The 27568-nt window shown below is 38.7% G+C and overlaps 1 protein-coding gene across 1 annotated transcript in view; it reads right to left on the bottom strand.

Moving 5' to 3' along the window:
* Grpr (gastrin releasing peptide receptor) overlaps positions 1–26097 on the bottom strand; it is a 40745-nt gene extending 14648 nt beyond the window's left edge. Inside the window, exon 1 of the mRNA XM_047535090.1 lies at positions 25407–26097. Within this exon, the coding sequence (XP_047391046.1) occupies positions 25407–25819 (413 nt within the window). The 5' untranslated portion in view covers positions 25820–26097. The remainder of the gene's footprint in view (positions 1–25406) is intronic.
* Positions 26098–27568: the final 1471 nt, after the last annotated feature.

Below are 27568 nucleotides of genomic sequence, written 5' to 3'. Positions count from 1 at the left end.
AAATAGGACTGGGGATGTGACTTGGTGGTTGAGCACCCCTGGGTTCAATCCCTGGTACCAAAAGAAAAAAAAATAGTTCCTCTTTCTTATAAGCATTTAACCCCCTCAAAATAGGATGAATGTAGTTAGTCAACGTTTGATACTGAAAATAGAAGACTTTGATGTTAAGGAAGTTATTATGGCAGCCATGTTTGAACCATGCAGAAGATGAATAAACAGCGTAGATGCATTGAAAGAAAGATAAGGAATGAGGCAGATGTAAGAGGGGAGGCTCATTATGTCAAAATGAACCCCACTGTTATGTATAATTATAATGCACTAATAAAAACATTTTTAAAAAGAAGAGAGGCTGAGATGATGTTGCCCTAAGTCACACAGAGGATCCTTGTTTTCTGGCCCATGAACTACTTTTGCATGCACGTGAGATCTCCTGTAATAATCTTATAATACTCTCATCTCCTTTGTGCTTGCATTAGATTGAGTGGTTTCTGTTCTATGCCAACAAAAGAGCCTTATCTAGAGCAATTAGATAAGATAGTCATTTAAATTTATTACAAGATTTGTTTCCAGGATCTTTCCATATATATCACCCCCAAATTCTTGCCTGCTGAATTATCTGTCAACTTTCTGCTGCACTCAAGAGACACTAAGTTCTTAAATGTCCATCACTTCCCTACCTCCCTATTTTCCTCATGCTCAGTTCCAGAGACTGCATTCATCTGAGCCCAGTCTTTCCAAATTTCAGCTTAAGTAACAACTTGATAAAGCTTTTTTGACCTATCTAGGCCTCAAACATTCCCATTTTTCCTCTGATGTGTCTGAGTTTTCTGACAGGATTTTCAACTCTTCTCATTTTATATTTACTGTAAACTATAAACTATCTTGAACTAACTGTTAGCTTTCTCTGGGATGTCTTTTCTACTTTTCTCATAGCTTTCCTGAGGTCAGAAGTTTCCATCTTCTCTTCCCTTTTTATGTATCACCAAAAATGCCCCAATCCCCTTGTTCTGCATACCACTTATTTTAAAGTACGGTCTCAGCAAATAGTTCCTAATTAATTGATTATTAACACATGACTTGCAGATGTTTCTCTTGTTTCCAACTTCTCACAAATGAGAGAGAAAAAAGATTCACTTTTACATACTTAGTAAGAATCATTCTTCCATAGACTGACAGATTCACTCCTCTGATAATATTGGATTCAAGACAATTTTCCCATTTCTGAAAACATCTGTGTATCACTTTTCTTATGCAAACATTTGAAAGGTCAAAAAAAGGTTCTACGTAACAAGATTAATGTGGCAAAGAGATTACTGGCAAGAAGAAGAAGCTGGCTGCCACACTTGGGATTGGAAATCTTTGCCCACAGAAAAGTATGTCTTTTATTCCATCGTGGGCAATTTGTTTATGTTTTAAGGATCCAGCATTTCAGCCCTTATTTGTCTATAATTATCTGCTGAAGCATGTCAGAATTATTGAACAAAAATATTTTTAAACTTCCGTTACAACTCAAATGTACACTACGTGGAGAAGACGGAAGTGAAGAAAAAAACTAAATGAACAGAATGGTCTCTAGGGTAACTGACACACTGTTTGCATTCAAATTAGAGTCCTACCTAAAAAGATTTGACAAAACTATTCAACATTGGCCTTATTTTCTCTTGAGAATAACATCAAGTATTTCTCTGAAGAATTATTAGATGACTTGTAAAATGACTACAACATAGAGCAATGGGATCTTATCTCCCTTTGAGCTATTGCTTTGCAAATGGAGAACTTGTTGGTCCTTAGTGTACATCCAACTGTTATCTTTAAGTAAGTAACTGATTACAGTCATCCTGTCCTGTTTTCTCTAAACTAAATCATTCTAATGCTCTTTTCTACCCCTTCAATATAGCCTACTTTCCTCTAGGCTCTAACATGGGCTTGGGATTCAGAGAAGAATCCCTGGCAAGATGGTGGGATGGAAGGAAGGGAGAATAAAAGAAATGAAATAAGAGAGAAAAAAAGGAAATTGGAAAAGGAGGCAAGGGAAAGGAGAAGACGGGAGGGAAAGGGAAAGGACAGAAGGGGTGGGGAGAAGAAGAAAGGATCATCTGGCAACACTACTCTGGTTTAAAAGCACCATTCCTCAGCCAACACATTTATCTGGACCTTGTCAATGTACTATGCTGCCTGAGAGCAAGCTAGAGTAAGGGTGGTGGGTGGTTGCGGGAGTAGTGGGGCACTTGAGAAAGTACACAACTCCTTTTCTCCAAGAACTCTTTAAGATCCTTAGCAAGATCTAGCTAAGAAAGGAATAACCATTTTGATGAAGGATGAACTTACTGTGCAAAAAGTATGCTTCCCAAGCTTGGAAGGTGGGGCAGAATAGACATCAGTAGCACATGGATATAGACCCTGTAGGCCTATAGAGTTGACTTGATTATAGCCCCTTGTTTCCCTGTCCAGGGCTTGGTGGAAATGATATCCTTAACAAGGACAAGCATGTATGCATATTAAACTTGAAAAACTTGATGAGTTGGGTTCAATCTCTCTCCTATTGCAAAAGTCTCAACTCCACTTGCCCTAGGTCAGAATAAAATTTTCTTTTCCATTAAAAAAAAGATAATGAGCAAAATGATCCAAGCAGCTAGTCAATCTCAGATCCAGGGCAAAGGCACCCCTCGCTGCATTCCTATTGTTCTAATTGCATCAATTGGGCACACCACTCAGAAAAAAGAAAGTGGAATATACCTACATCATATGTATATTGATGTATAAATTGTATACATGTACTACTATACTAATATATCATGTATGGTAAAACAAGCACCCTAAATTTATTACTTACTAAAAGAAAACAGAAATCCTTGGGAAAATGGTTGCTCCTACATCTGGAGTAGGAAATGTACAAGATGAACCTCACTTTGTTGTGCCACACAGAAAGCAAGTGTTGAAGTATAATGGATTCATGGCAAAGAACTTAGAAGGCATAATGAAGGGTCTTCCTTGAAAAATTTAGGACAAGTTTAGCAAAAACTAACAACAGTTGTAATGAATAACTCAATGTATTTAAAATAATCCACAAATCAAGCCAGGAGCAGTGACATATACCTGTATTTTTGGCTACTCAGGAGGCTAAGGCAGGAGGATCACAAGTTGAAGGCCAGCCTCAGAAACTTATCAAGACTCTCAGCAACTTAGTAAGACCCTGGCTCAAAATAAAAAATAAAAAGGGCTGGGGATGTGGCTCAGTGGTAAATCACCCCTGGTTTCAATTCCCAGTACCAAAAAACAATACAAATTTAAAAATTTTTAAATGTAGAAAAAAATAATAGAACTAGAAAAACTCCATTTGCAATCTTAATGTTATAATTAATTCAGGTAAAAACGATGAAACCGTTAGGGGAGAGGTTTTGGGGGAACAGGATAGTCACACAGGGACCTCACCACAGATCACTAATTGCAAAGAAGAAAACATCTCTACTACAAAGCAATAGTAACAAAAACGGCATAGTATTGGTACCAAAATAGAAAGGTGGATCAATGGTACAGAATAGAGGACACGGACACAAACCCAAATAAATACAATTTTCTCATACTAGACAAAGGGGCCAAAAATATGCAATGGAGAAAAGATAGCCTCTTCAACAAATGGTGCTGGAAGAATTGGAAATCCATATGCAACAGAATGAAACTAAACCCATATCTCTCACCATGCACGAAACTAAACTCAAAATGGATTAAGGACCTCGGAATCAGATCAGAGACAGTGCATCTTATAGAAGAAAAAGTAGGTCCAGAGCTTCAACATGTCGGCTTAGGACCAGACTTCCTCAACAGGACTCCCATAGCACAAGAAACAAAAGCAAGAATCAATAACTGGGATAGATTCAAACTAAAAAGCTTTCTCTCAGCAAAGGAAACTATCAGCAATGCAAAGAAAGAGCCTACAGAGTGGGAGAAAATCTTTGCCAATCATACTTCAGATAGAGCACTAATCTCCAGAATCTATAAAGAACTCAAAAAATTCTACACCAAGAATGCAAATAATCCAATCGACAAATGGGCTAAGGAAATGAATAGACACTTCACAGAAGAAGATGTACAAGCAATCAACAAACATATGGAAAAATGTTCAACATCTCTAGTAATAAGAGAAATGCAAATCAAAACCACCCTAAGATTCCACCTCACCCCAATTAGAATGGCAATTATCAAGAATACAAGCAACAACAGGTGTTGGCGAGGATGTGGGGAGAAAGGTACACTCATACATTGCTGGTGGGGCTGCAAATTAGTGCAGCCACTCTGGAAAGCAGTGTGGAGACTCCTTAGAAAACTTGGAATGGAACCAGCATTTGACCCAGCTATCCCACTCCTTGGCCTATACCCAAAGGACTTAAAATCAGCATATTACAGAGATACAGCCACATCAATGTTCATAGCTGCTCAGTTCACAATAGCCAGATTGTGGAACCAACCTAGATGTCCTTCAATTGATGAATGGATAAAGAAACTGTGGTATATATATACAATGGAATATTACTCAGCCATAAAGAATGATAAAATTATGGCATTTGCAGGCAAATGGATGAAACTGGAGAATATCATGCTAAGTGAGATAAGCCAATCTCAAAAAACCAAAGGACGAATGATATCGCTAATAAGTGGATGATGACACCTAATGGGGGGTGGGAGGGGTTAGTGTTAGGGTTAGATTTAGGGTTAGGGAGGGGGACAAGAATGGAGGAAGGAGGGACTGTATAGAGGGAAAAGAGGGGTGGGAGGGGTGGGGAGAAGGGAAAAAAATAACTAAATGAATCAAACAGCATTACTCTATGTAAATTTATGATTACACAAATGGTATGCCTTTACGCCATGTACAAACAGAGAAACAACATGTATCCCATTTGTTTACAATAAAATAATAAAAAAAAGAAGAAAACATATCTTCAAAATGGAATGATCTGAAAATCACTGATCAAACCCAAGGTCAACCCCTCCATTAGGCAGAGTAGGCACACAACCCAGGAACTCAGGAAAATGCTTTAATTTCTTTTAAAAATCAGAAGAAATAAATGAATATAACTCATCCTGTATTATATTTGTATTTGTATTGATGAAATATAATTCCTAATATTTTTATGAAGAAAGGGTTCCATGAAGGTAAAAGTGCCAAGGGCCAAGAAATTCACAATGTAATTTGATCAAACTTTTGTATCATCAATAGTGCGATAAACTGATATCATGTACCTTCTGAAGCAATGCAATGGGAGAACCACTTTGTGGTATTCTTGCCCAAAACATTTCATCTGAAGCTAAACATGAGAAAATCCAGATTCTGGCACATTATACAAGATAACTGGCTTAGTTTCATAAAAATTCTCAAGTCTTTTGTCTTTTCTTTTCTTTCTTTCTTTTTTTTTTTTTTTTTTTTTTTGGTACTAGGGATTGAACCCAGGGGTGCTTAACCACTGAGCAACATCCTCAGTCCTTTTTTGTATTTTATTAGAGACAGAGTCTTTCTGAGTTATTTAGGGCCCTGCTAAGTTGATGATGTTGGCTTTGAATTCATGATCCTCCTGCCTCATTGATGATGTTGGCTTTGAATTCATGATCCTCCTGCCTCAGCCTCCCAGATTACTGCGATTACAGGTGTGGTCTCAATATCATTTTTTAAAGAAAATATAGAGGTGTTACTATTCTACTTTGAAGCAGATAAAAGAGATATAACAAATGTAATACACAAGCTTTGATTTGCAATAAAAGACATTGTGGCACAACAGGGGAAATTTGATTATTCGTTACTTATTCGATGGTATTTAAAGGATTATTGTTAATTTCATTCAATATTTTAATGATATTGAGGATATATGGAAGAGTGTTTTTTTCTCAGGTAATATATACTATTATACTTAGGGGTGAAACTTTACACGTTTGCCCCTTACTTTGCAAAGCTCAGCAAAACAAACACAACAAATACACAAATACACACACACACACACACACACACACACACACACACACAGCACACACACTGCAAGAACAAAATCTGAGAAATGATAATTGTTGGATATGAGTGTATTGTAAGATGTAGAATTTTTTAAAAATGAACAGAGTAAAATATAAATTTTGAAATAATATTATGCATTTTATTCTATTTTATTAAAGGCAAACCCTTTGCCATAAGAAAAACTTTATTAAAATTATAATTATGATTGGTGCCACGCCAGGAACAAGGGATGTGTCTTCTTTGTTATATTCATGGTGTCCTCTTGGGCTTTCAATTTTAGTATCATGTACAATTTATAGAATTTTGTTTTGATCTGTTTTGTTTCAGCAGGAATATTTTTAAGCCACTTATCCATTTGGGGAGGTTAGTTTAATTAAAACTAGATTATGCACCAACATACATCAGTTGGCAATGCCTTGCCAAGAGCTGAAAGAACAGGAAGGAGTAAGGATGTCATCACTGTTGAACCTCCTAAGAGGTGGGGCCCTTCCAGCTGCCTGAGCTCCAGGTGATATGGCATCCTCTGATGTAGTCAGTGATCCTCTGACATAGAGTCAAGTTGGACCCTGCATATTGCTAATGGTTAATTCATCCTTATACTTAAATAAAAAGCAATCTAAACAGAAATCTTGACACTTTCCTCCCTTCCCTGATTGATAGGTCATACCTCTCCAGAAGCATGTGAGCCCCACTTCCGAGTCTGTTTTCCCAGAGGACTCTTTCCAGAACATGTAGCTAGGGTTTCAGGAGACTTTCTAGAGTTCTGAGCAGAGACCCTCCTGCTTCAGGAGGAAGCAAGTTTTAAACTCAGGACAAGGAAGTAGATTATGATCCATGTTACAGAGTGTAATCATACCTTTTCTTTTAAGAGATCAAAAAACAGATGGTATATTCAGGCAGGGCTATCCCTGACTAAAATTCTCAAGTTATCCATTGGGGAGGATATCATGTGCTGTCCCTGTAGATTCCCACTCTCTCCCTGAGGGCAGGCCCTGCTTTGGGGAGGGGAGAAGATATCAGTCATTCATTCTAAAGTATGGTTTGAAGTCATACCATCACTTTCCTATATGTATGTAAGGTCCTACTTCCAAGTGTGGTAGGAAAGCTCTGTTTCTCAATAAAAGATTTCTCTCTCTTTTCTTCCTTCCCCCAGCTAGCAGAGAGTACATTTGTAGGGCAAGGGCTGTAGGCAGCCAGATTTCTACGTATTTTATTTTCTTCAAAGTCTCACTTTGCAAATATTGTGTGGAAATTTCTTACTCAGGTTACACAGGAACAAAACCATTCCATACCTGCTAACAATAGTGACCACCACTGCTATCATAGGTAGGACAAATGGGATACTTAACATGAATCAGGTACTGCGCCATGAGCTTTGTTTAAATTACCACTTTTATCTTCACAACAATCCTATGCAGCCAGTACTAATGTTATTGCTTTTTTACCGATGAGGAATCTGAGGCTAAGTAACTTATACATGGCCATCAGTGCTGAGTATTGGAGAAAGAGTTTGAGCCCAGCAGGATGACACCCTTAGCATATCACCAGGCCATACAGCTTCCTACCACAGTGGTCTTGTGGTTGACCAAGCAAGCCATGCCATCTGGTATTGGAAATAAGGAGGAAAACCAAGGAAATTAACAGAAAGTCTGTCTTCCACCTGCTAGAGCCATGGTGAAAGCAGTATATTCTTAGGCAGATGTAAAATTCCTGTTCTTCCTTGATTCGTATACTGAATCTTATACTGAGGCCTAGAGTGAGGTATCTTGGCTCTTTTATATATTCAGAGGCCTCGGAACCAAAAGGAGCCAAGGAGACATCTGAGTACGACATTAGAACTGACATAAAAAATGGAATCAGAGGAAAACTAGAAGTCACAGGCTTGAAAGAAGCTAGAGAAAGAGTCACAGACACTGGGAAGAAGATACTGACTCTGGGGTACAAGAGATATGAAGCTTAGGGATAAAATAGAAAAGGAGGTGCAATCAATTGTGGGCCATCTTATGGTACTTTCACATAAAGCGTTGGGCAGTTATTGACCCTTGGGCCAAAAATGAGTTTTAGCAGGATGATCTGATTTCAAAGTTCAATGCTAATCTTGTGAGGGAGGCTGTCAGAAGGAGTATAAGCAGGATGAAACATTACACTTGCCAGTGGGTATGTTTTAAATGACAAAGGAAAAGCAGTTAACCCAAGTTAAATTTCAGTAGGTGTGCAAAGATCTTGGCACAAGTCATTGGAAGGCCATTCCTCAAAAATGTTATGGAGGGAAGAACATATATTTATATCTCGTTAGACTTTTTCAGCAGTTTATGAGCCAAAAAGTTTAAAGAACTTTTATGGATCCCATTTGCAAATTATAGTTAGGCACTATCTGCAATTACTCGACCGTGTAGCGTGGAAGATACACAGAATAGGGAAAATTACGAAGATGGAGAAGAATCGCTCATGCTCTAGGGTGGAGAGAATAGATTCTGGGTCATAAATTGTATTCATAAATTGTTATTCACCTCCAAACAGTCTGAGGTGAGGATTTAGGTCAAGCAAGGGAAGGGAACCCAGGAAGTACAGGGAGGGAGTAGAGAAGTGAGATAGGGAAGAATTGGAAGCCAATAAAAAGGTACACTGTAGGCAAGTGGGGCATACTCTTGCTGGGTTCCCCTTGACATTAATCAGAATCTTCTGGAAACAAGGCTTTCAGGTAAACCACCCCAGTTAAATGTGAATTTTAGCTAAGTAACAAATCTCCCACCCCCTCAGTATTGGGGATTAAACTCAAGACCTCCTACTGAGCTACATCCCCAGCTGGGGAACGTGGAAAGACCCATGCTGAGCACATTTCAGAACTGTCATCAAGAAATGAGGTCATGGTGTTTACTCAACTCCCACCCCTCTTTGAGAATTGTCCTGGGTTGTTAATTCTAGGACACTCTAGCAGTGCCCTAAACCTTACCTTGGCCCAGGGATGGGCCTTGCAGAGAAACACTGGAAGCCTGGAACTGTAAGTGACCTCCATGGTGCCCCAGAGAGGTCCATTTGCTGTATAAATTCTGCTGGTCCAAATACAGCTCCATTTGCTGTATAAATTCTGCTGGTCACTCAGTTTAGGAAATACACAGAGAAAGTGAAATATCTAAAATAATTTTCAAATATATTTCTTTTTCTTCCAAATATATTTCAATTTTTTTCAAATATATTTCAAATTGTTTTCAAATATATTTCAGATTATTGGGAATAAAGATAGAATTTCAAAATTATCTTAATAAAATACATTATCATTTTTTTTTCCAAAACAAAATCATTAAAGCTTAAAAATACCATCATGGCATATGACTCATTGAATCTAAATATATAAAAATTTAATGGAAGTCTATTTAAGTAGACTTCTGTAAGAGGTTTTATAAGTGGGGAGATGGTAATCCAACTTTGTAGCTTACTGTGCCCACTGGTCTAGGAGGTTGATCGGGGCAGTTTTGGGAGACATCACAGTGTAGTGAAGGAGCCCAAGACAGGGAGAGGGAGGGAGGGACTAGATGAAGACTGGGAGCCCTTCATTCTACTTCTACTTCCATAATTAACTATTTTTTTGTGAAAATATGTTATCTCCATTTGTTTTATTTTTATTTTTTTATGTAGCAAAAACTTACATAGCATTTATTTTGTGCCTGGAACAACTCTCAACACTTTTCCAGAATCAACTTTTTTGCCAGGCACAGTGGTACATGCCTGTAATTCCAATGACTCTGGAGGTTGAGGCAGGAGGATCACAATTTTGAGGTTAGCCTCAGCAACTTAGCAAGATCCTGTCTCAAAATAGAAATTAAGGTGAGCTAGGGATGTAACTCAGGGGTAGAACACTGAGTTCAATCCTCAGTACCACACATACACACATACACGCACAAAGTCAACTTTTTAAGTCCACATAACGATACCTAACAACCAGTATTACTATTGTCATGTTATTTCATTTTCTTTTACAGATAAAGAAACTGAGGCAGAGAGAGATAAATAACTGCTCATGGCCACACAACCAATAGCGGCAGGACTGGGACTTGAATAGAGGCTGTCTGGCTACTGAGTCCAGGTTTTAAACCATGAGATTCAAATACTTGCATTTTCTTCATCTGAGAAATGGAAGTAATGATACCATCCTTACTTGTTATGATGGAAAGCTAACTGAGATGTTTGAAAAACAGGGAGCACTATTTAAATAAAAGGTTATGATTGCATTTCCTGGGAAGGAATGACTATCCACTAGAGTGTCAACTGGTCAAGATACTGATAACTACCTCTTGGCTCCCTTCTAAATATAAATAGTAATCGTGATGATGATATTCATACTCTTTTGACTAGGAATTCTAACATTGCATAAAGAAGTCAATGCATATTGCTTCATTTCATCATGACAAAAATGATACCAGTCTTATGATATTTCAAAAGTAAATATTCTTATTTTAAATATCAGAAAACTGAGGCTTGTAAGAGTAATTTACTAAAAGTCACATAGCTGACAATGAGAAGATCCAGGGCTCAAATTGAGACATTTCTTTAAGTTCAGTGTTTTTGAATCTATCTCCACTATGAACAGTGCTCTTCTTAGGGTTTAAATGTGAAGTGTCCCAACAGCTCATATGTAAGGCCATACAAGAGGGTTTAGAGGTGAAATGATTGAGTTATGAGAAGTTTAACCTAATCAGCTCATTAATCCTCCTGTTTTAGTCAGCTATTTCGCTGCTGTGACTAAATGATCTGACAAGCACAACTGTAGAGGAGGAAAGGTTTATTCGAGGGCTCATGGTTTCAGAGGTCATTCCTCAGGGCTCAAGGTGAGGCAGAACATCATGGAGAAAGAGTGTGGCAGCTTGCATCATCAGGAAGCAGAGAGAGAGGGAGACTCCACTCTCCAGATACATATTATATACCCCAAAGTCATGCCCCAATTCCCTCCTCCTCCAGCCACACCCTAGCACTTCAATTAATCCCATCAGGGATTAATTCACTGATTAGGTTAAGACTCTCATAACCCAATCATTTCTCCTCTGAACCTTCCTGCATTGTCTCACATGTGAGCTTTTGGGAGACACCTCACATCCAAACCATAACACCCCCCAATAGGTATGAACTGGGCAGCAACTATAAGCAGGGAGGGCATGACTGAGAGGTGGGTCACTGAGAGTGTGCCTTTGGAGTTTATATTTTGTCCATGGTGGTGAGGGGAGGGCAGTGTTGTCTGTCTGTCTCTCTCTCTCTTCTCCTCCACTCCTTCTCCTCCTCCTCCTCCTCCTCCTCCTCCTCTTCCTCCTCCTCCTCCTCCCCCTTCTTCTTCTTCCTGGTGCTGTGTCCTGAGCAGCTTTCCTCCACCAGAACAATTGAGCCAGCCATCTATGGACGGAGAACTCTGAAAACATGAGCCCCAAATAAACTTTTCCTCCTTAAAATTGTTGTCATATTTTTTTGGTCACAGCAGTGAAAAAACTGACTAAAACAGCTTTACTAAGTGTGACCCACCCAAAACTCAGTAAATAAAAGAAAACAAAAGAGAGCAGACAAGAAAAAGAAAGAAATGAGGTATTATTTAAAGGGTACAGAGCTTCAGTTTAGGAAGATGAGAAAGTTCTGGAGATGAATGGTGGTGACAGTTCTGCATCAGTGTGAATGTACTTAATGCCACTGAACTGTACCCTTAAAATGGCTAAAATAATAAACTTTTCATTGCGTAGTATATTTTACCACAGTAGAATTAAAGAAAGTTTGTAAGCATGTCACCAAGCAAGTTTGGGACTATCTTAAGAACCAACTGAAATAGTTGCTATAAGTCAGCAAAGATATCAACAAGGAGGATAGACGAGTTAATTTGGACTTTTTTCAGTTAAAAAAAGTTACTATAAAAGTACGATGAGCTCACTGTAAAAAATTCAGACAGTAGAGAATTCTAAAAGCTAAAAAAAAAACAACAAAAATACAATTGTAATTCTTACATACAATGTTCTGACATATTTCCTTCCAATTTTTCTTCTGCCTTTTTTACAGAATTGGGGGTATAGAATTTTGCATATTTTTCAAATGACCTATAATGTTAGCATTTCCTTATCTCACACAGATGCCCATGACCCCTCTAAACCAGATGCTGCAGATGACAGCTAGCACCTGTTGGTGCCATGTCCTTCCAGGGAACCCTGGTCCCTAGAGGCCAACATCTTTGTTTTCACAGGTTCCTCCTGCAATTAGCTCCAATGTAACACATCATGCCCAACTGAAGCAAAGTACCACCCACTTCCCCCAAAGGAACACATCTGAAGCACAAAAATATCATAAGCACCTACTATTGCATGGTCCTGTACTAGGAACATAAGAATGCAAAAAAGCACATAAGCCATGGACACTCAGTGACATTTTTGCACATTGCATCCTGGAAATAAAGGAGTTTGATTCACCTTGGACCAGAAGAGGATGAGTTTCTTAAGAATAGTGTCTATGTCTTGTTTGCTAAAACTAAAAAGTTCTTGAAATATTCATCCAATTTTTCTGGCCTGTAATATTATACTTTCGGATAAAGAAATGGGTTTAAGAGGCGCAAGATGACCCATTTCTTCCCTGCCATAATCCTAGCCACATTGCTCTCAAGTCCTTTGACCCAAAATCTCTCTGGACACCATTCTATCAGCCTTTTCCCCAGAGATCTCGTGTAGCCAAAAGACTTTTGATTTCTCTAACCCTTTCAAGTCTAGAAGAATCACGAAGGAAGAAGTGATTCTCCCCGGGCTCAATTCTCCCTTTTAAACAAGTTAAAAGTCACTTTCTGAATGAGCTTTTGATGTAGAGGCATTGGAGGAAGCAGCACCATGCACGGTGGCAAGACATTTAAAGGAGGTGGTGAGAAACAGTGTTTACATCTTTGACAGCAGATCCTGCCTTCGTGTTCACTACTGATGGAAGTTAGAATCCAACTAAGCCTTGATTTAAAATCCTTTCATTTTCTTCATTTAAACAACTGTTAGCAGCATAAGGATCCAGGGCATGCTGGAAACATGCTTAAAGATCACTGCTTGAGCTAGGCACCATGGTGCATGCCTGTAATCCCAGAGGCTCAGGAGGCTGAGGCAGGAGGATCATGAGTTCAAAGCCAGCCTCAGCAACTTAGCAAGGCCCTGAGCAATTCAGCAAGACTCTGTCTCTAAATAAAATACAAAAAAGGACTGGGTACGTGGTCCAGTGGTCGAGTACTCCTGGGTTCAATCCCCAGTATGAAAAAAAAAATCATTGCTTAACTCTTTTACCATTTCCTAATCATGTGCTATAGAATGCTCATCTCACCATCTAAAAACAGCGATAGGTATTACAGGTGACTCAAAAAGCTAAGATGTGTGACAGGACACACATCTTATAATCCCAAAACATTATAGGATTTTTATTTATAATAACCCCTAGTAAGTCTGTCCTATATAACTAGAAAGGGGTCATAGATTCTTCTAGGTCTACTCCATTTAAATAGGAAAATCTCACTGTTAAATGACCACCCCAGAACATGTGCATACAACACTGTATCAAGGACAGCAAACTAGGACTCACCAATTAAATCTGGTCCTTTGTTTGCTTTTGTATGACCATGAACTAGAAATAGTCTTTACATTTTAAAAGGTTGGAAAAATCCAAGGAATAAAATTTTGTGATATATGAAATTCAAATCTCAGTGTCCATAAGCAAAGCTTTAATGGAACACTGACATATTCATTTGTTTATGCATTTCTATGGCTACTTTCATGCCACAAAGGCATGAAAGTGGTTGCAATAGAGACCTTATAGCCCATAAAGCCTAAAATGTTTAGCATCTGGCCCTTTACAGAAATGTTTGCCTAGCTCAGGCCTATGTGCTCTGAATGTGTGAACATGCCTGATTTTGTCCCCTGCCTGTCTACTCCAAAGCTGTTTATTCTTTCTTTAAATGGAGGTAAGCCCACCCGTCTCACACAGTGCTGCCTGTTAAACTTATTAGTTTGTGATAATGAAGACAATAGGCCACTGACCCCTGACGTTGGTCTTCCAGTACTAAGCACTCATTGCTCAGCATGCTTACTCAATTTATCAGCACATTTAAGTACTAATTTGGCATTTCAGGCTTTCCTTGTCACTATGAATATGAAAGTCCTTAGCCTGTGAGGATTTAAATCTGATTGGGGAGGGAAGGTACACCCAAGAAAAGCACTTAATGAAGGATACAATGACATTTGCATATTCCTTGTGAAATCTCTTAGAAGAGATGATGCTAAGTCAGCATATATAAAGTGCTATTATCATGGTATTATAGACAAATGTGCACAGGTTTAATTACAAACCCGTTTTCTATGTAACTATGGAAGATAAAACATGTAAATCATCAAGTACCATTTCTTTAACTTAAAGAAAAAGAAACTGGAGGCCAGAGAAGTCCCACAGCTACTTAACTGAGAATCAGACCTAGACCCTAGATCTCTGGATCCTTGAGTCAGTGGTAATTTTCATATTTGACCATCACACTTTAGATTCTTAAGTCTTTTATTTTATTTTATTTTTTTGGTACTGGAGATTGAACTCAGTGGTGCTTAACCACTGAGCCACATTCCAAGTTCTTTTTTTTTTTTTTTTAATTTTGAGACAGGGTTTTATCAAGTTGCTGAGGCTGGCCTTAAACTTTTGATCCTCCTGCCTCAGCCTCCAGAGCTGCTAGGATTACAGGTATGCATCACCATGCCGAGCATGAGTCTTTCTAAAACACAAAATACTTAGAAGTGGATATTGATAATACTTGTGTTCCCATATTCCTTAACTATTATTTTCACCTTTAATTTCACCCCTGTAGACAATCTAGAAAAGAAATAATGCCAAATTCTGATTTTCCTACCCTTCTTCAATGTTTTCAACCATGTAAAGTAATAGGGGCTGGAGTTTTGGTTCAGTGGTAAAGCACTTGCCTGAAACACATGAGGCCCTGCGTTCAATCCTCAGCACCACATAAAAATAAATAAATAAAGGTATTGTGTCCACCTACAACTAAAATACATACACACACACACACACACACACACACACACATATATGTATATGTATATATAAAGTAAGAGGAGAAGAAAAGATAATCATGAGATTCTTAAAAATTTGTTCCGAGCTGGGTGTGGTGGTTCCTGTCTGTAATCTCAGCAACTCAGGAAGCTGAGGCAAGCAGGATCCCAAATTTGAGGCCAGCCACGGCAACTAAGCAAGACACTCAGTAATTTAGAGAGACTGTCTCAAAACAGAAAATAAAGTAGACTGGGGGTATAACTCCAAGGCAAAGCAACCCTAGGATCAATCCCCAGTACCAAAAAATAAAATTCTCTTCTGAACATTTCTTTTTTTCAGTGCTGGGGATTGAATCCAATACCTCAAGCATGATAGCTAGGTGCTCTCCCACTGAGCTATATCCCCAGCCCTCATTTATTTTTTTCCCACATGTTCTCTTGGGGAAACTACTGTGATATCTTTGTTAAATAATTTTCTACTGTCTTAAAATTGTGTTTAAAGTGCTTCTCATAACAGAGGTCTGACCCTGCCTAATGCAATTAAGAGAAGCAGTAAAGGGAAAAAGAAACCTTGAAAAGCTTAAGATTGACCTGTAGTTCTTCTGTTTACTTGTAGACAGCATAAAGAAATAAATGAGTCACATAGACACATTATTGTCACAGTAAGTCCTTCTTGCAGTGGAAAATAAATTTCTTTATGTGCCCAATTTTGCATTTTCCCTCTACTTCTTTCCTGTATAACTTTTAGTTATTACTTCTGGCCACTGGGCCTGAGTATAATACAAGAAAAAGGAAGGAAAGAAGGAAGGAAAGGGAATGAATAAGAGAAGTTTAAAGAAATGTACCTTAGAACATTCTGCCTCTTTCCTTCCCATGAAATGCTCACTGTTTTCCTTCATTGTATAACTGAATGTCAGTTCTACCTCCTGCTTACTGGGGCTAAGAGTCCTGGACTAGTTTGAAGATCGCAGAGGCTTTGATGTACCTACATGCTTGGCAGTGTCCACTGCTACAGGCATCAGCTGAAATTTCTCACTTACTCACTTTGAAGTTAGCCAGAGCTCACTTCCCTGGCTCTAAATCACTAAGATCATCTGAGGCTCTGAATGCTGATCCCACAGGCCTGAATAGGTAGTTCCAGAACTCCTCTTCAAAAGAACTGAGATGTGTGGAGTTTTCAATGGCAGCAGATCAGGTGTTCAAGAGAGACGGTATGGGATTATCCCCTCCTGATAATGGTGACCTAGCTCATTGCTGACCAAGTCTTCTGTATTGAAAAGTTTGAAAAAAAATCTCTTTGAAAACATCAAAAAATCACCAAGGCAAACACAAGGTAATGACTACACAAGAAGCCAAAATTCTGAAGAGAAAGGAAGCTCAGACATGAAGCTGTTATTCAGCATCATTTTCCCTTGAAGGCATTTACAAATTTCAAGCAGTAGGAGAGAAACTAAGAGCTGAACAGAGTTTCTAGAAATTTTAGGATGAAGAGGGACAGTAAGTGGAGTCCAGGGACCACCAAGTAAAGGATCCTAGATTAACACCCCAGGTTTTAATTAAGATGCCCAAAGATGTAAACCTTATTAGTAGAGGAGAACCAACCAACCCCCAGCTGCCAACCTACTCAGTCTTTGATTGAGTCAACTATCCTACCACCTTCTAGCTGCAAGAGCAAAAACTCATCTTTTCCCAAAGATAATATCATCTAGAGCCTCAAATCATCTACAATTCTTCAAATGCAAAGTCAAACATTCAAACAAAAATCGCCTGGCATACCAAGCAATAAAACAAAATGACCAAAAAATGAAGGGAAAAAAGAAATAATTGAAACAGATTCATAGAGATTATACATGTTAGACTACACATTAGCAGACTAGACACAGCTAAAGAGAGAATTAGTGAACTGAAAATGGCCAGACTGGAGTACAGTGAGAAAAAAAGCATTTAAAGTACAAAAAAGAAATAGAAGATGCATATGACATAACAAAATGGTGAAATTAAATTGTGTTTAAAATTGTTTTCAATGACAGAGACCTTATACTAGTATGAAATTACCTGCCTTAATAAAAGAAAAAAACAACAAAAGGGGGTAAAAAATTTAAAAGATTAGAGTTAACCTGTAGTTATTTTATTTATATGTAGATAGATAGCATAAAGAAGGAGAGAATGTAATGGGAGCAATATTTGAAGTTGGAATAACTAAGAACTTTCCAAAACTGACTAAAAATCTTCAGGCCATAGATTAAAGTAATATTATGAACCCCAAGCAGGAAAAATACAAAGAAAACCAACCCTATGTGCTTCAAAGTAATACTGCTGAAAACCAAAAATTAAAGAGAAAAAAATTTAAATCAGTTCCAAGGTGGGAGGGGATCAATACTGTAAAAGGAGCTACTTTAAAACTGACATTTGACTTCACAGAGAAAGTCAGAGGCCAATGAAAGACAACTTCAAAGTGCTGAAAGATAAGAATGCCCTCCTAGAATTTTATGCTCAGTGAAAATATCCTCCAAAAGCATAAGAAGGAAAGAGGTTTTCAGGAAAACAAGAACTGAGAAAAGTATCACCATGAAACTTAATGCTAAATGAAATACTGAAAGGATTATTTGGGTAGCTGTAAAGTGATCTCAATGAAGCCACAGAGATGCAGGAAGGAGCAGAGAACAATGGTAAAGGTAAATAAGTGAATGCACCTAAATCCAAATTTAAATCTAAAGGTAAACATGTGAGTAAATGTAAAGTATGTACAAATAATCAAAATAACATTGTGTGGGTCTTAAAATACAGAGAGAATTAAAATATAGAACAAATAAAACAACAAGCAAACAAAAAGTAGGAGGGAATTTTAAGTGTCCTATCAACTTTGTACTGTCCAGCAAGTGGGAAAGTTCTAATATGTAGAAGATTCTAAGAAGATAAGGGTACATATTATAAACTCTAGAATAATACCTAAAAGAATATTAAGAGGAGCTTTGTAACTAACAAAGGCATAGATAGGAAGAGAGGAAAAAAATATAAAAACGGTTAGAACAATAAAAATCAGATAATAAGATGGTAGATTTAAATTTAAATATGTAGGTAGAATTGAATTTATCAGTGTCTGCATTTATAGGAAAGGAACCTGGAGCCAAGTTACAAATATCAAATATATTTGTATAAATTCACTTGTTTTGTACATAACCACAAAAAACCAACACTGATGAAGATAACAAAAAGCTCATAATGTGAAGACATCTGGGCTAAGTAGGTTAATAAGTGTCATCAATTGAATGAGAATTTAAGATTACTCATGGCACAAGAAAACTCGAAATGCTCTAATTTTTTACAGCCCATGTAGGAAAAAAACAGGATAGTACTTGCTATGGTTTGAGTGTTGAAAACTCATGTTGAAATTTTATTGTCATTGTCACCATACCGTGTTAAGAGGTGAGGCCTTTAAGAGGTAATTAGGTCATGAGAGCTCTGCGCTTCTGAGCAGATCAATGCCACAACTGCAGGAGCAGATTAGTTATATGAGAGCACATTGTTATAACACCTAGTTCAGTCCCCATTTCAATCTCTGCATCTCACTCAAGTTTACTTGCCCTTCTGCCATATTATGACACAGCATGAAGGCCCTTGCAGGATGCTGACACCATGTTCTTGGTCTTCCCAGGCTCCGGAACCTTGAATTAAATAAACCTGTATTGTTCATAATTTACCCCGTCTGTGTATTCTGTTGTAGCAGCAGAAAAAAAGACTAAGAAAATAATTTTCTAAAATTTGATAATAATCCTAAATATTTATATGACATTACCAATAATGAGGTATGAAGTTGAAAACTATTTTTCCAACCTCTCATTAATAAAAAGCCAATTTTAATAAAAAATGCAAGAAGACTGACATATCCTTCTAATTTCTCCATAGAAGTGAATATTACTGGGTCTAGGAGTATAGCTCAGTTGTAGATTGTGTGTCTAGCATGTATGGGACCCAGGGTTCAATCCCCAGCTTGCACATAGACACAAAAGGAAGAGGAAGGAAGGAAAGAAGAAAGGCTGTGGATATAGCTCAGTAGTAGAGTGCTTGCCTAGCAAGGTCCTGAGTTCCATACCTAGCACAATGAGAGAGAGAGAGAGAAAGAGAGAGAGAGAGAGAGAGAGAGAGAGAGAGATAAGAATATTACCAAATCATGATCCAATTAAAGAGAGACAAATGATGATGAACCCAAAATATTTAAGAAAACAAGTAGGACAGTTATTTAATAGATATTATGTTGTTCTTCTGGATTTTGTGATGTTTCTGGATTTTATGAGCTTACTTAAATTAATAATGAATTGTAATGTCTAAATCTGATGTATGCTTTCTAAATGATTTAAAACCTTTTTTTTTTGGCAGTAATGGGGAGTGAACCCAGGGGTGCTCTACAGCTGAGCTACATCCCAGTCCTTTTTATTTTATCTTTTAATAGGAGACAGGGTCTCACTAAGTTGCCCAGTCGGACCTCAAACTTGAGGTCCTCCTGCCTCAGCCTCCAGAGTTGCTAGGATTACAGGCATGTGCCACCACACCAGGCTAAACTTTCATTTCTTAACATTTCATTCATAATTTTACTTGATTTTTCTTAAAAAGTACCCCCAGTTTTCATAAAACCTAGATTAGCTCTTGTCATCTGTGATTAGAAACATTATTCTAAGGTTGTTAACTATCAAAGAAAATGAACTATATGAATCACAGACCAAAATCCAGTATTCCTGGTTCATCTAGTAGATCTATCAGAATTCATTCATTCCTTTATTCCTTCTTTCTGGCATCCATCAGTTGATCTATTCAACAAAGATCTATTGAATACCCACTACAGGTTAGGAACTATTCTAGTATCAGAATATATTCATGAATGAGATAGTCTCCCACTTTTGGGGAGCTTATATTCCAGTGGTGGAAGACAGTAAAAAAATAAAGAAAATAATTCTTAAGAAAATAATTCTGGATGATACTTACCTCAGAGAAATGAAGATATATACCTGTATGAAAACTGTACATGAATGTTTATGATTTATTCATAATCACAGGAAACTGAAAACAACCCTAGTGCCCATCAACTGGGGAAAAAAGTGGCATATGCATGCAATGGAATACTACCACGCAAAAAAAATGTGCATTAATTATATATGCAACAACATGAGTTGAATGATACTGCATGACATCATTCCTGTGACATTCTAAATAAGATGAGTGGCCAAGAATAGAGGGTACAGAAGGGAATAAACTACAAAAGGACATATGAGAATTTGCGAGGGGGTGGTGAGGGAAATGTTCTCTATCTTGATTTGGTGGTGGTGGTGATGTGATTGAGTAGTTTGTCAAAATTCATAGAAAGATACCTTAGGATTCACTGTATATAAATGACACTCCAATAAATCTGAAAAAAAGGAACTAGAGGGTGGAATAGTGTTGGTCATTCTTTTAAACTGAGTGGTCAAGGAAGACCTCTTACAGGAGATGACTGGCATGTAAATGAACCTCTTCAAAGTCCTTTGTTCTATTGCTGGGAGGTTAAAAAAAGTGGAATAGAGGAAATATTTTTTTAATTATTTGTTCTGAAAAACATGTGTTTTAATTAAGAGAGAATTTATGCAACCCCACACACCAGGAGGATTTATAAGTGCAAGAATGTAAATTTGGTCTATTTTTAAAGGAGGGTTATTGACAGGCACAGTTCAAAAAACCTCACTAGGGAGTCCTTTTCAGGCTACCCTGTATGTTTCATGATCAAGTTTGTGCCTTTTTTTTTTTTGCTTCCATGCATATTAAGTTGCCAGAAATGATACTTAACTAATCACATAAAAGCCCGACACTTGAAAAGATAATGTGTGAGAGACAAGATCAAAGTCCTGTGTTGCCCTTCTCTTTCCCTGCACTCCTATTGACACAACCTTGCTGGGAAAACCCACTTCCATGGCACCTGCCTTCTGATCACACCCAGAGTCTGCTAGCAGCTGTGGTAGCTCCATTACTAAGGGGAGATTTGAGTTGATTTTCCTTCCAGAGAGGCAACAGAAGCCTCAGAAAAATCCAACTTTAGAGAATAGGCCTAACAATCAGGGAGGGGAAAAAGAGGTCACAGAGGGGAGAAGTCTGGTGGTGCATGTGGGAGGCAAAGAGAAGAGTTTGGATAGTTCAGTGTCTGTTCTGGCAAGTTCTGGGACAGGGGGATAATAGATAGAAGAGGGCCAGCAAAAGAGAATGGAAAGATCAGAAAGAAGTTCACAGTGCAGACCTGAAAATTGGACCCTTTCCCTTTTATTCTTCAGCAAGTCTCAAAACCTCATCAATGGGATGCCTGAATTCCCCAAGCCTGTGACTGAAGATGGTATTGGGCTTCTTGATTTCCTCCTTCTTCCTGCATGGGTGTCTTCAATAGAAGGTCTTTCACAGACAGAGCCTGAGCTCTGAGAAGGCATTGATAGCTGAGGAATTCCTGATGTTCTCCATGAGAGAGAGCAGCAAACATGGATCCTGGGAAAGAGATTTGGAACCCAAGGCACAGAACAAACCCTTTTCTGCCCTGTCCAGTAGAACTTTCTGCGGTGATGGAAATGTTCCATATTTGTGCTGTCCAATAGAGTGGCCACTAGACTTGTGTGGCTGCCAACCACTTCACATGTGGCTGGCATAACCACAACATTGAATTCTATAATGAAATATATAAGAAATCTCTACCCTCAAAATTCTTAATAATCTACCTAAAATTTTAAAGCAATGAATATATGAAAGAATTTTTCTTAAAGACAAATAAAGTGAAAAACTTCAAAACAGCAAGATAAAACATGTCACAAAATCATTTATGTCTCAGATAACAAGACTCATATTTAGAAAAGGGCCAGGAAATTTGGGTTAGAATGATCCAACATAGGACTTTAAGGAGAAGGCTAGAGGCAGATTCTGAATGAAGCAAAATGACAGATATAAATCACAAGATTTAGAATTTGAAGGGATCATAGAAATAATGTAGCTCAACTCCATCATTTTGTGGATGATCCAACTAAGGCCAGAGAGTTAAGTGACTTGGTCCAACTTTCTCATCTGGGTAGTAGTGGCAGAAAAACGTCTAAAATGCAGTTGTGTTGATGCTCATCCAAGCCCATATACAACATGGGATGAGGAATAGAGTCTTACACTTAAGAAAGGAGAAAGTGTTCTGGAATGAGTCAGTGAGGCTATGTGTCTGAGGACATTTTCTGTGTGTAAGGACAGAAAGCATGGGAGAGAGGGAATGTTAAAGGGACTTGCATGTAAACCTGCAATTAGCCAGCTATGCAAATCCCAGAATTTCAATTTCTGGGAGTGCCTGAAGTCTCCCTTTGACACAGGGACAATGACATGACCTTTTCTAGAAAAATGCTATTCTTTTCATCCTGACAAAGACTCAAGTAGACCTGGGGAAGGGGAGGACTGGCATTGCCTGCCAATCCATGGAGGGTAGTGATGGATGGTTATCCGTACAGGTCCTAGTCACACCTTAGAAACTCTGATTCAGTAGATTTAGAAATTTGTATGGTTTTAAAGTGCCACTATGATTCTGATGATCATCCAGTGAGAAGGATCTTTTGATTCACCCCTTTACCAATCTTTCAAATACAGACGACCACTTTGGAAAACTGACAATGTTTACTAAATGTATGTCTCTGGGACACAGCATTACATACTCAGACATATACTCTGTATCCCCCAAAAGGCATACATAAGAATATCCAGATTATTATAACCCAAAACCAGAAGCAATCCTGTATCCGTCAGTATTAGAAATGAAAAAAAATTGAGGCATATTCGTCCAATGGAAACCTACACACAATTAAACAGAACAAGCCACTATCATATGCACCAATGACAATGAATACAGAAATAACAATAAGCATAAGAAGCCAGACACAAAGGAATAGTCACTCTATGATTCCATTTATATGAGATTAAAGAGTTGGCATAAATAATCCAATGATTATGATCAGAATTGTCTCTCTGTGGGGTATATTAACTAGAAAGGGGCATAAGAGACACTCTGGGGGTCCCGGAACTCTTCTATATCTCAATCCAGTAGTGATTATGCAGTTATATAGACATGTAAAATTATGTCAAGCTGTTAACTTGTTCAGTTTACTGTGTATATAGATTACACATTGTTGTGAAGAAAAGATACAGAATATATTTGCACTGCAACCTCACAAGCTTGTAATAAGAATCCCATAGCTTTCTGGCCACAGTGGCGTATGCCTGACATCCCAGAGACTCAGAAGGCTGAGGCAGGAGGATCACAAGTTCAAGGCCAGCCTCAGCAACTTAGTAAGACCCTGTCTCAAAATAAAAATTAAAAGGGCTGGGGATGTGGCTAAGTGGTTAAGCACCCTGGGTTCCATCCCTAGTACTAAAAGAATCCCAAGGTTTTAGAAACAAGACAAATAGGCAAGTACAGTCTTTTATTCCTCAACAAGCTCAGTAATCATTCTTCTCCTTGAAGCCAGTTACATGTACTACCTGTGATCCAGGTGACCCAATGGCTTTCTTAAGTTCAGTCAAACATACAAAGTTGGTTGCTTGGGAGCTCATAGTCACTTCTGAGCTTGGAAAGGACACAGAGTAACTATAAACTGACTGAGGACACACTGCAGCTGCCGACATGTGCAATGAGCTTTGGAAAGAGCTTTCTCGTTCTGCTGATAGTGAGCCTGGTCTGCTTTGAAACTCCCGGGAAGAGGTCCCTGCAGCTGCATCTTTGCATTCTGTGCCCCCACTTTCCTCTCTGTTTCCCTCCCCCAGAAGACAGTAAACACCATCTGTACCACTGTATTCAGCAACCCGGAAACCAAAATCTCTTTTTCCCATCAAGAAAATTACCCTCATCCTGAAGTGCTCCCAGCCATTGGTAACCAGCCACACCAGCTTCTGCCAGCTCCAAACTTTGCCGGCCCTGAATCAACACTGTAACTGTCTGTGGCCATTAGTACCTGGTGCACAAACGTGCAGGGTAAGAAAAAGACGAAAGTGAATGAAGGAGTAGGCGCAAGGGCCTCATTTCTGGGCCATTACTTTTTCAGTCTTTGAAAATGTCCTGCGTGCTGAGCAGCATACTTCAGGCAACTAAGTATAAACACATGTCTACAAACACTGATAATACTATCTTTATTTGTCCATTATTCAACAAAGCCAGCTCACCTGAGGACTGTTTGTTCCTCTACAAAATGAGACTCCAGTGCCACATGTATTAAAATGTGGGACATTTTTTTTCAGAGTATAAACTTTTAAAGGCTGTTTCCACACCTTTTCGGGTGTACTCCCAAGTCCCAGGTTTCTTTAACATATAACATAGCTTGATTTTAAGACAAAATTGTATAGTCTACTTCATTGTATCATTTTTCTGTATTTGACCATTTAGTTTATGCTGTGTCCAATTTTCAGAAGCCAGAAATACATAAGATATGTTTAGTAATTTCTATGAATAACCAGCAGGTATTTCCTGAGTTGTGAATTCAAGCAAGTTTTTGTTTTTGTTTTAGCAAGCTAGAAGTTTGATAAGTGTTCAAGAATGAAAATGAATTTTTAAAGAGGGAAGAAATGTAAATTTTTATGCAGTGTGATCACACAAGCAATACCATCTATAAATATGTCTGTTTCCTGGAATAAAACTCTATGCTGGTCTCCCTCTTCATCCCCCACCCCTGAAAAACACCAAGGACAGTACATATCAATAAAGATATTAAAATTAGGAGTCAGTCTTGAATGGAACTTTCTCTGGGGGGGGCAGAGAAAATCAAGACTGCTCAATTCCATTGAAGAGAGACTTAGAAAAAGCAGCACACAACTCTTCAGTCACATAAAGCCAAATACAAAATCAGCTGTGAGAAAAGTTAAACTGTCTGTGGAAATAAATTTCAAAGAAATGAGGCTTATTTTCTCCCCTTTGTTATTTCTGAAAGAATATTTTGAAGAAGTACCCTGAGACTTTTCTGTTCTCTGAAGGTTTTCAATTGCTACCTGAGGTTGAAACTATGGGGCGTGATCACCTTTCTCACCGACCAATTAATTCTGCAGGAAAGGAGAAATTAGGAAAAGGTAATGACTGGTCTCCAGAAAATGCACCTCAATCTTAATGCTCACAGATTTTTCCCCCTCATTTGTCTGCTGTCTCTACCATTCACTCACTTTTCTGTCATAAACCAACATGTCAAACTCAAGAAGTAATTCCCAGAACAAAAACATACCTGGCAGGGAATCTGAGTTTGAATAAAACTTAAACGAACTCCCCTTCTGCACACAGCTCCATCTGTCATGACATGGGAGTTCATTTCCTGAAACACCTACCACCCCGGGACAGCATGCAACTTTTAGCCAGTGCTTACCTGTCTGCTGACAGTGCCGTCAATGTGAAGACAGACACCCCCACCGAGGTTAGCTGTATAAAGGGGATCAGCTTGCAGCCAATCCTGCCAAATAGCCATCTGTCGGCCAGGTACCTGCTGGCATCTACAGGAGCACATGTTACCAGGAGGAGCAGGTCTCCCAAAGCCAGACTGGAGATGAACAGGTTCGGCACATTTCTCATGGATTTGACTGTACAGAAGATCTTGATCAGAGTGATGTTGCCAATGAGGCCTATCAGGATGATAACCCCATAAATTGCAGGGATGACATAGAGGATCCCCGGGTGGAACCAGTCATCATTCACAGGGAGATCCACGCTGCTATTGGAGGCACTGCAGTTCATGAAATTGTCCACTTTCAAGTTCAGAAGTAAACAATTGTTTGGATCCATTTCTAGACTTTCTTCTCACCTAAAAGTGCCCTGAAGATGCTCTTTCTTAACTTTTGATGCTGCAGTTAGGTGAAGATGAGGATAAGATCTATTCTGGCCTCTTTATCTTCTTTAATCAAAATACCCTAAATGCACAGATACTATGGTATTCAAAACTGTCACTATTTTGATGCTGGTACTGCTCTGGCCTTTGGGTAACCAGTGCAGTATATCTCAATTGAGTAAGTTAACCACAAAAACTCAGTCCAAAGAAAGGCTTAGAATTAAGCCCACTCTGTCTCAGCTCTATCTACCTCCATCCTACTCTGAGACTTCGGGGCTACAGTTAACTAAGAACTTTTGGCCTGCTGTTTTCACACTGCATTTCCTGTCTTTCCTGATATTTAGAACCTGAAGGTTTAAAGTGGGTAGAAAAAAACTGCACTGGGAAAGTCTCAAATCCTATAGGCAGGATGCTTTGCACGTCACCGGCTTCACCAGCAAACAGCAGCTCTCCTGAGCGGAGGCTCTGAAGAGGAATCAAACCACGTATAGACAGAGAATGCCAGCCCCCTGCTGGACACTTCGATCACTGCCCAGTCGCCCGCTCTCTCCAAATGAGAACCAACCAGCAGACCACAGTTCTTACGTGGCTTAACAGATACCTTTGGCTTCCCTTTTAAGCACGCAGCACCTATGGTAGGTGCTTAATGAATGTTGCCAGCACTTTGTAAAAGCGCTGGAAATATTTCCCATACTATCTCCATGAATTCAGATGGGCTCGTAGCCCATTTTTTCACCTTTTCTGATACATTTAGAATGGCATGTTAGGGTTGCTCTAAAAGGAGGTCTGTGATTTAAAATCTCAGAGATGCACCTGTGTGAGCTGTCCTGCTCAGCCTTCTTGGAAAGGGGACTGCTACTGAGAAACATATACAGGACTCACACCTTGAACCTCCAGAGACAGACATCTGGGAAGACCAGAAGCACAATGCACACATGCTCTTTCCTGGAGATTTGCCAAGTCCTTCCTGTTCCCTTTACCAGGGCACCAGCTGTATCCTTAACTCTCAAAGATCAATAGTCTTTTCCAGAAAAATGTGTGTTTTTCCCCTCATCTGATCTAAAAATTATATGAATTGGCATTTTGATGTAGCTATTTGCATTTTTTAATTGAATGCATTGCTGTTTTATAGCAAATTTCCTCTTGAGCCCTGAGTGGGAAATAAAGAACTACAAAAGATTCACAGATTCTCCAAAGGAATTGGTGGGGAGGATGGAGTAGTGGAAAGAAATAAGTTATAGTTAAAGGAATAGTAGGGATGACTTCATTAAGTAAATATTATCTGAATCAGGCTTAGACCTTTAGCCAACAACTTCTAAATGTATCATAAGAGTATATCTTCAAGACTTAAGTGAAGCCAGTTCTTCCAGGTACATGACAGGAAGCCACTGAAGGTCTCATTTCCCAGGACCCATTAGGAATAAAGAAACTTTTACTTGTTACACTCCAAGGGCCCACCAGGAAAGCTTCCAAGAGTATAGTCATGAACATTTTTGGTGGCAGGTTACAACAGTAAGATGGCTGCCATGCTTCTTCTATAATATGAAAGACTCCTTTTTGCCAGCAGCAGGAAGACTGATGCTACATGGCTAGAGGTGGAAGCTTCTTAGTGGAGCTTAGCATTGTCAGTAATGAGTCACTAATCAGAAGCCTATTGGTGTCAATCAGTTGCCAACTATGTGACTTAATGATGCCATATGTGGACT

This window comes from Sciurus carolinensis, chromosome X (genome assembly GCF_902686445.1).
Source record: "Sciurus carolinensis chromosome X, mSciCar1.2, whole genome shotgun sequence".
Lineage (NCBI taxonomy): Eukaryota > Metazoa > Chordata > Mammalia > Rodentia > Sciuridae > Sciurus > Sciurus carolinensis.
Note: the sequence above shows the minus strand (reverse complement) of the source record. Positions and strands in the feature narration are given on the sequence as shown.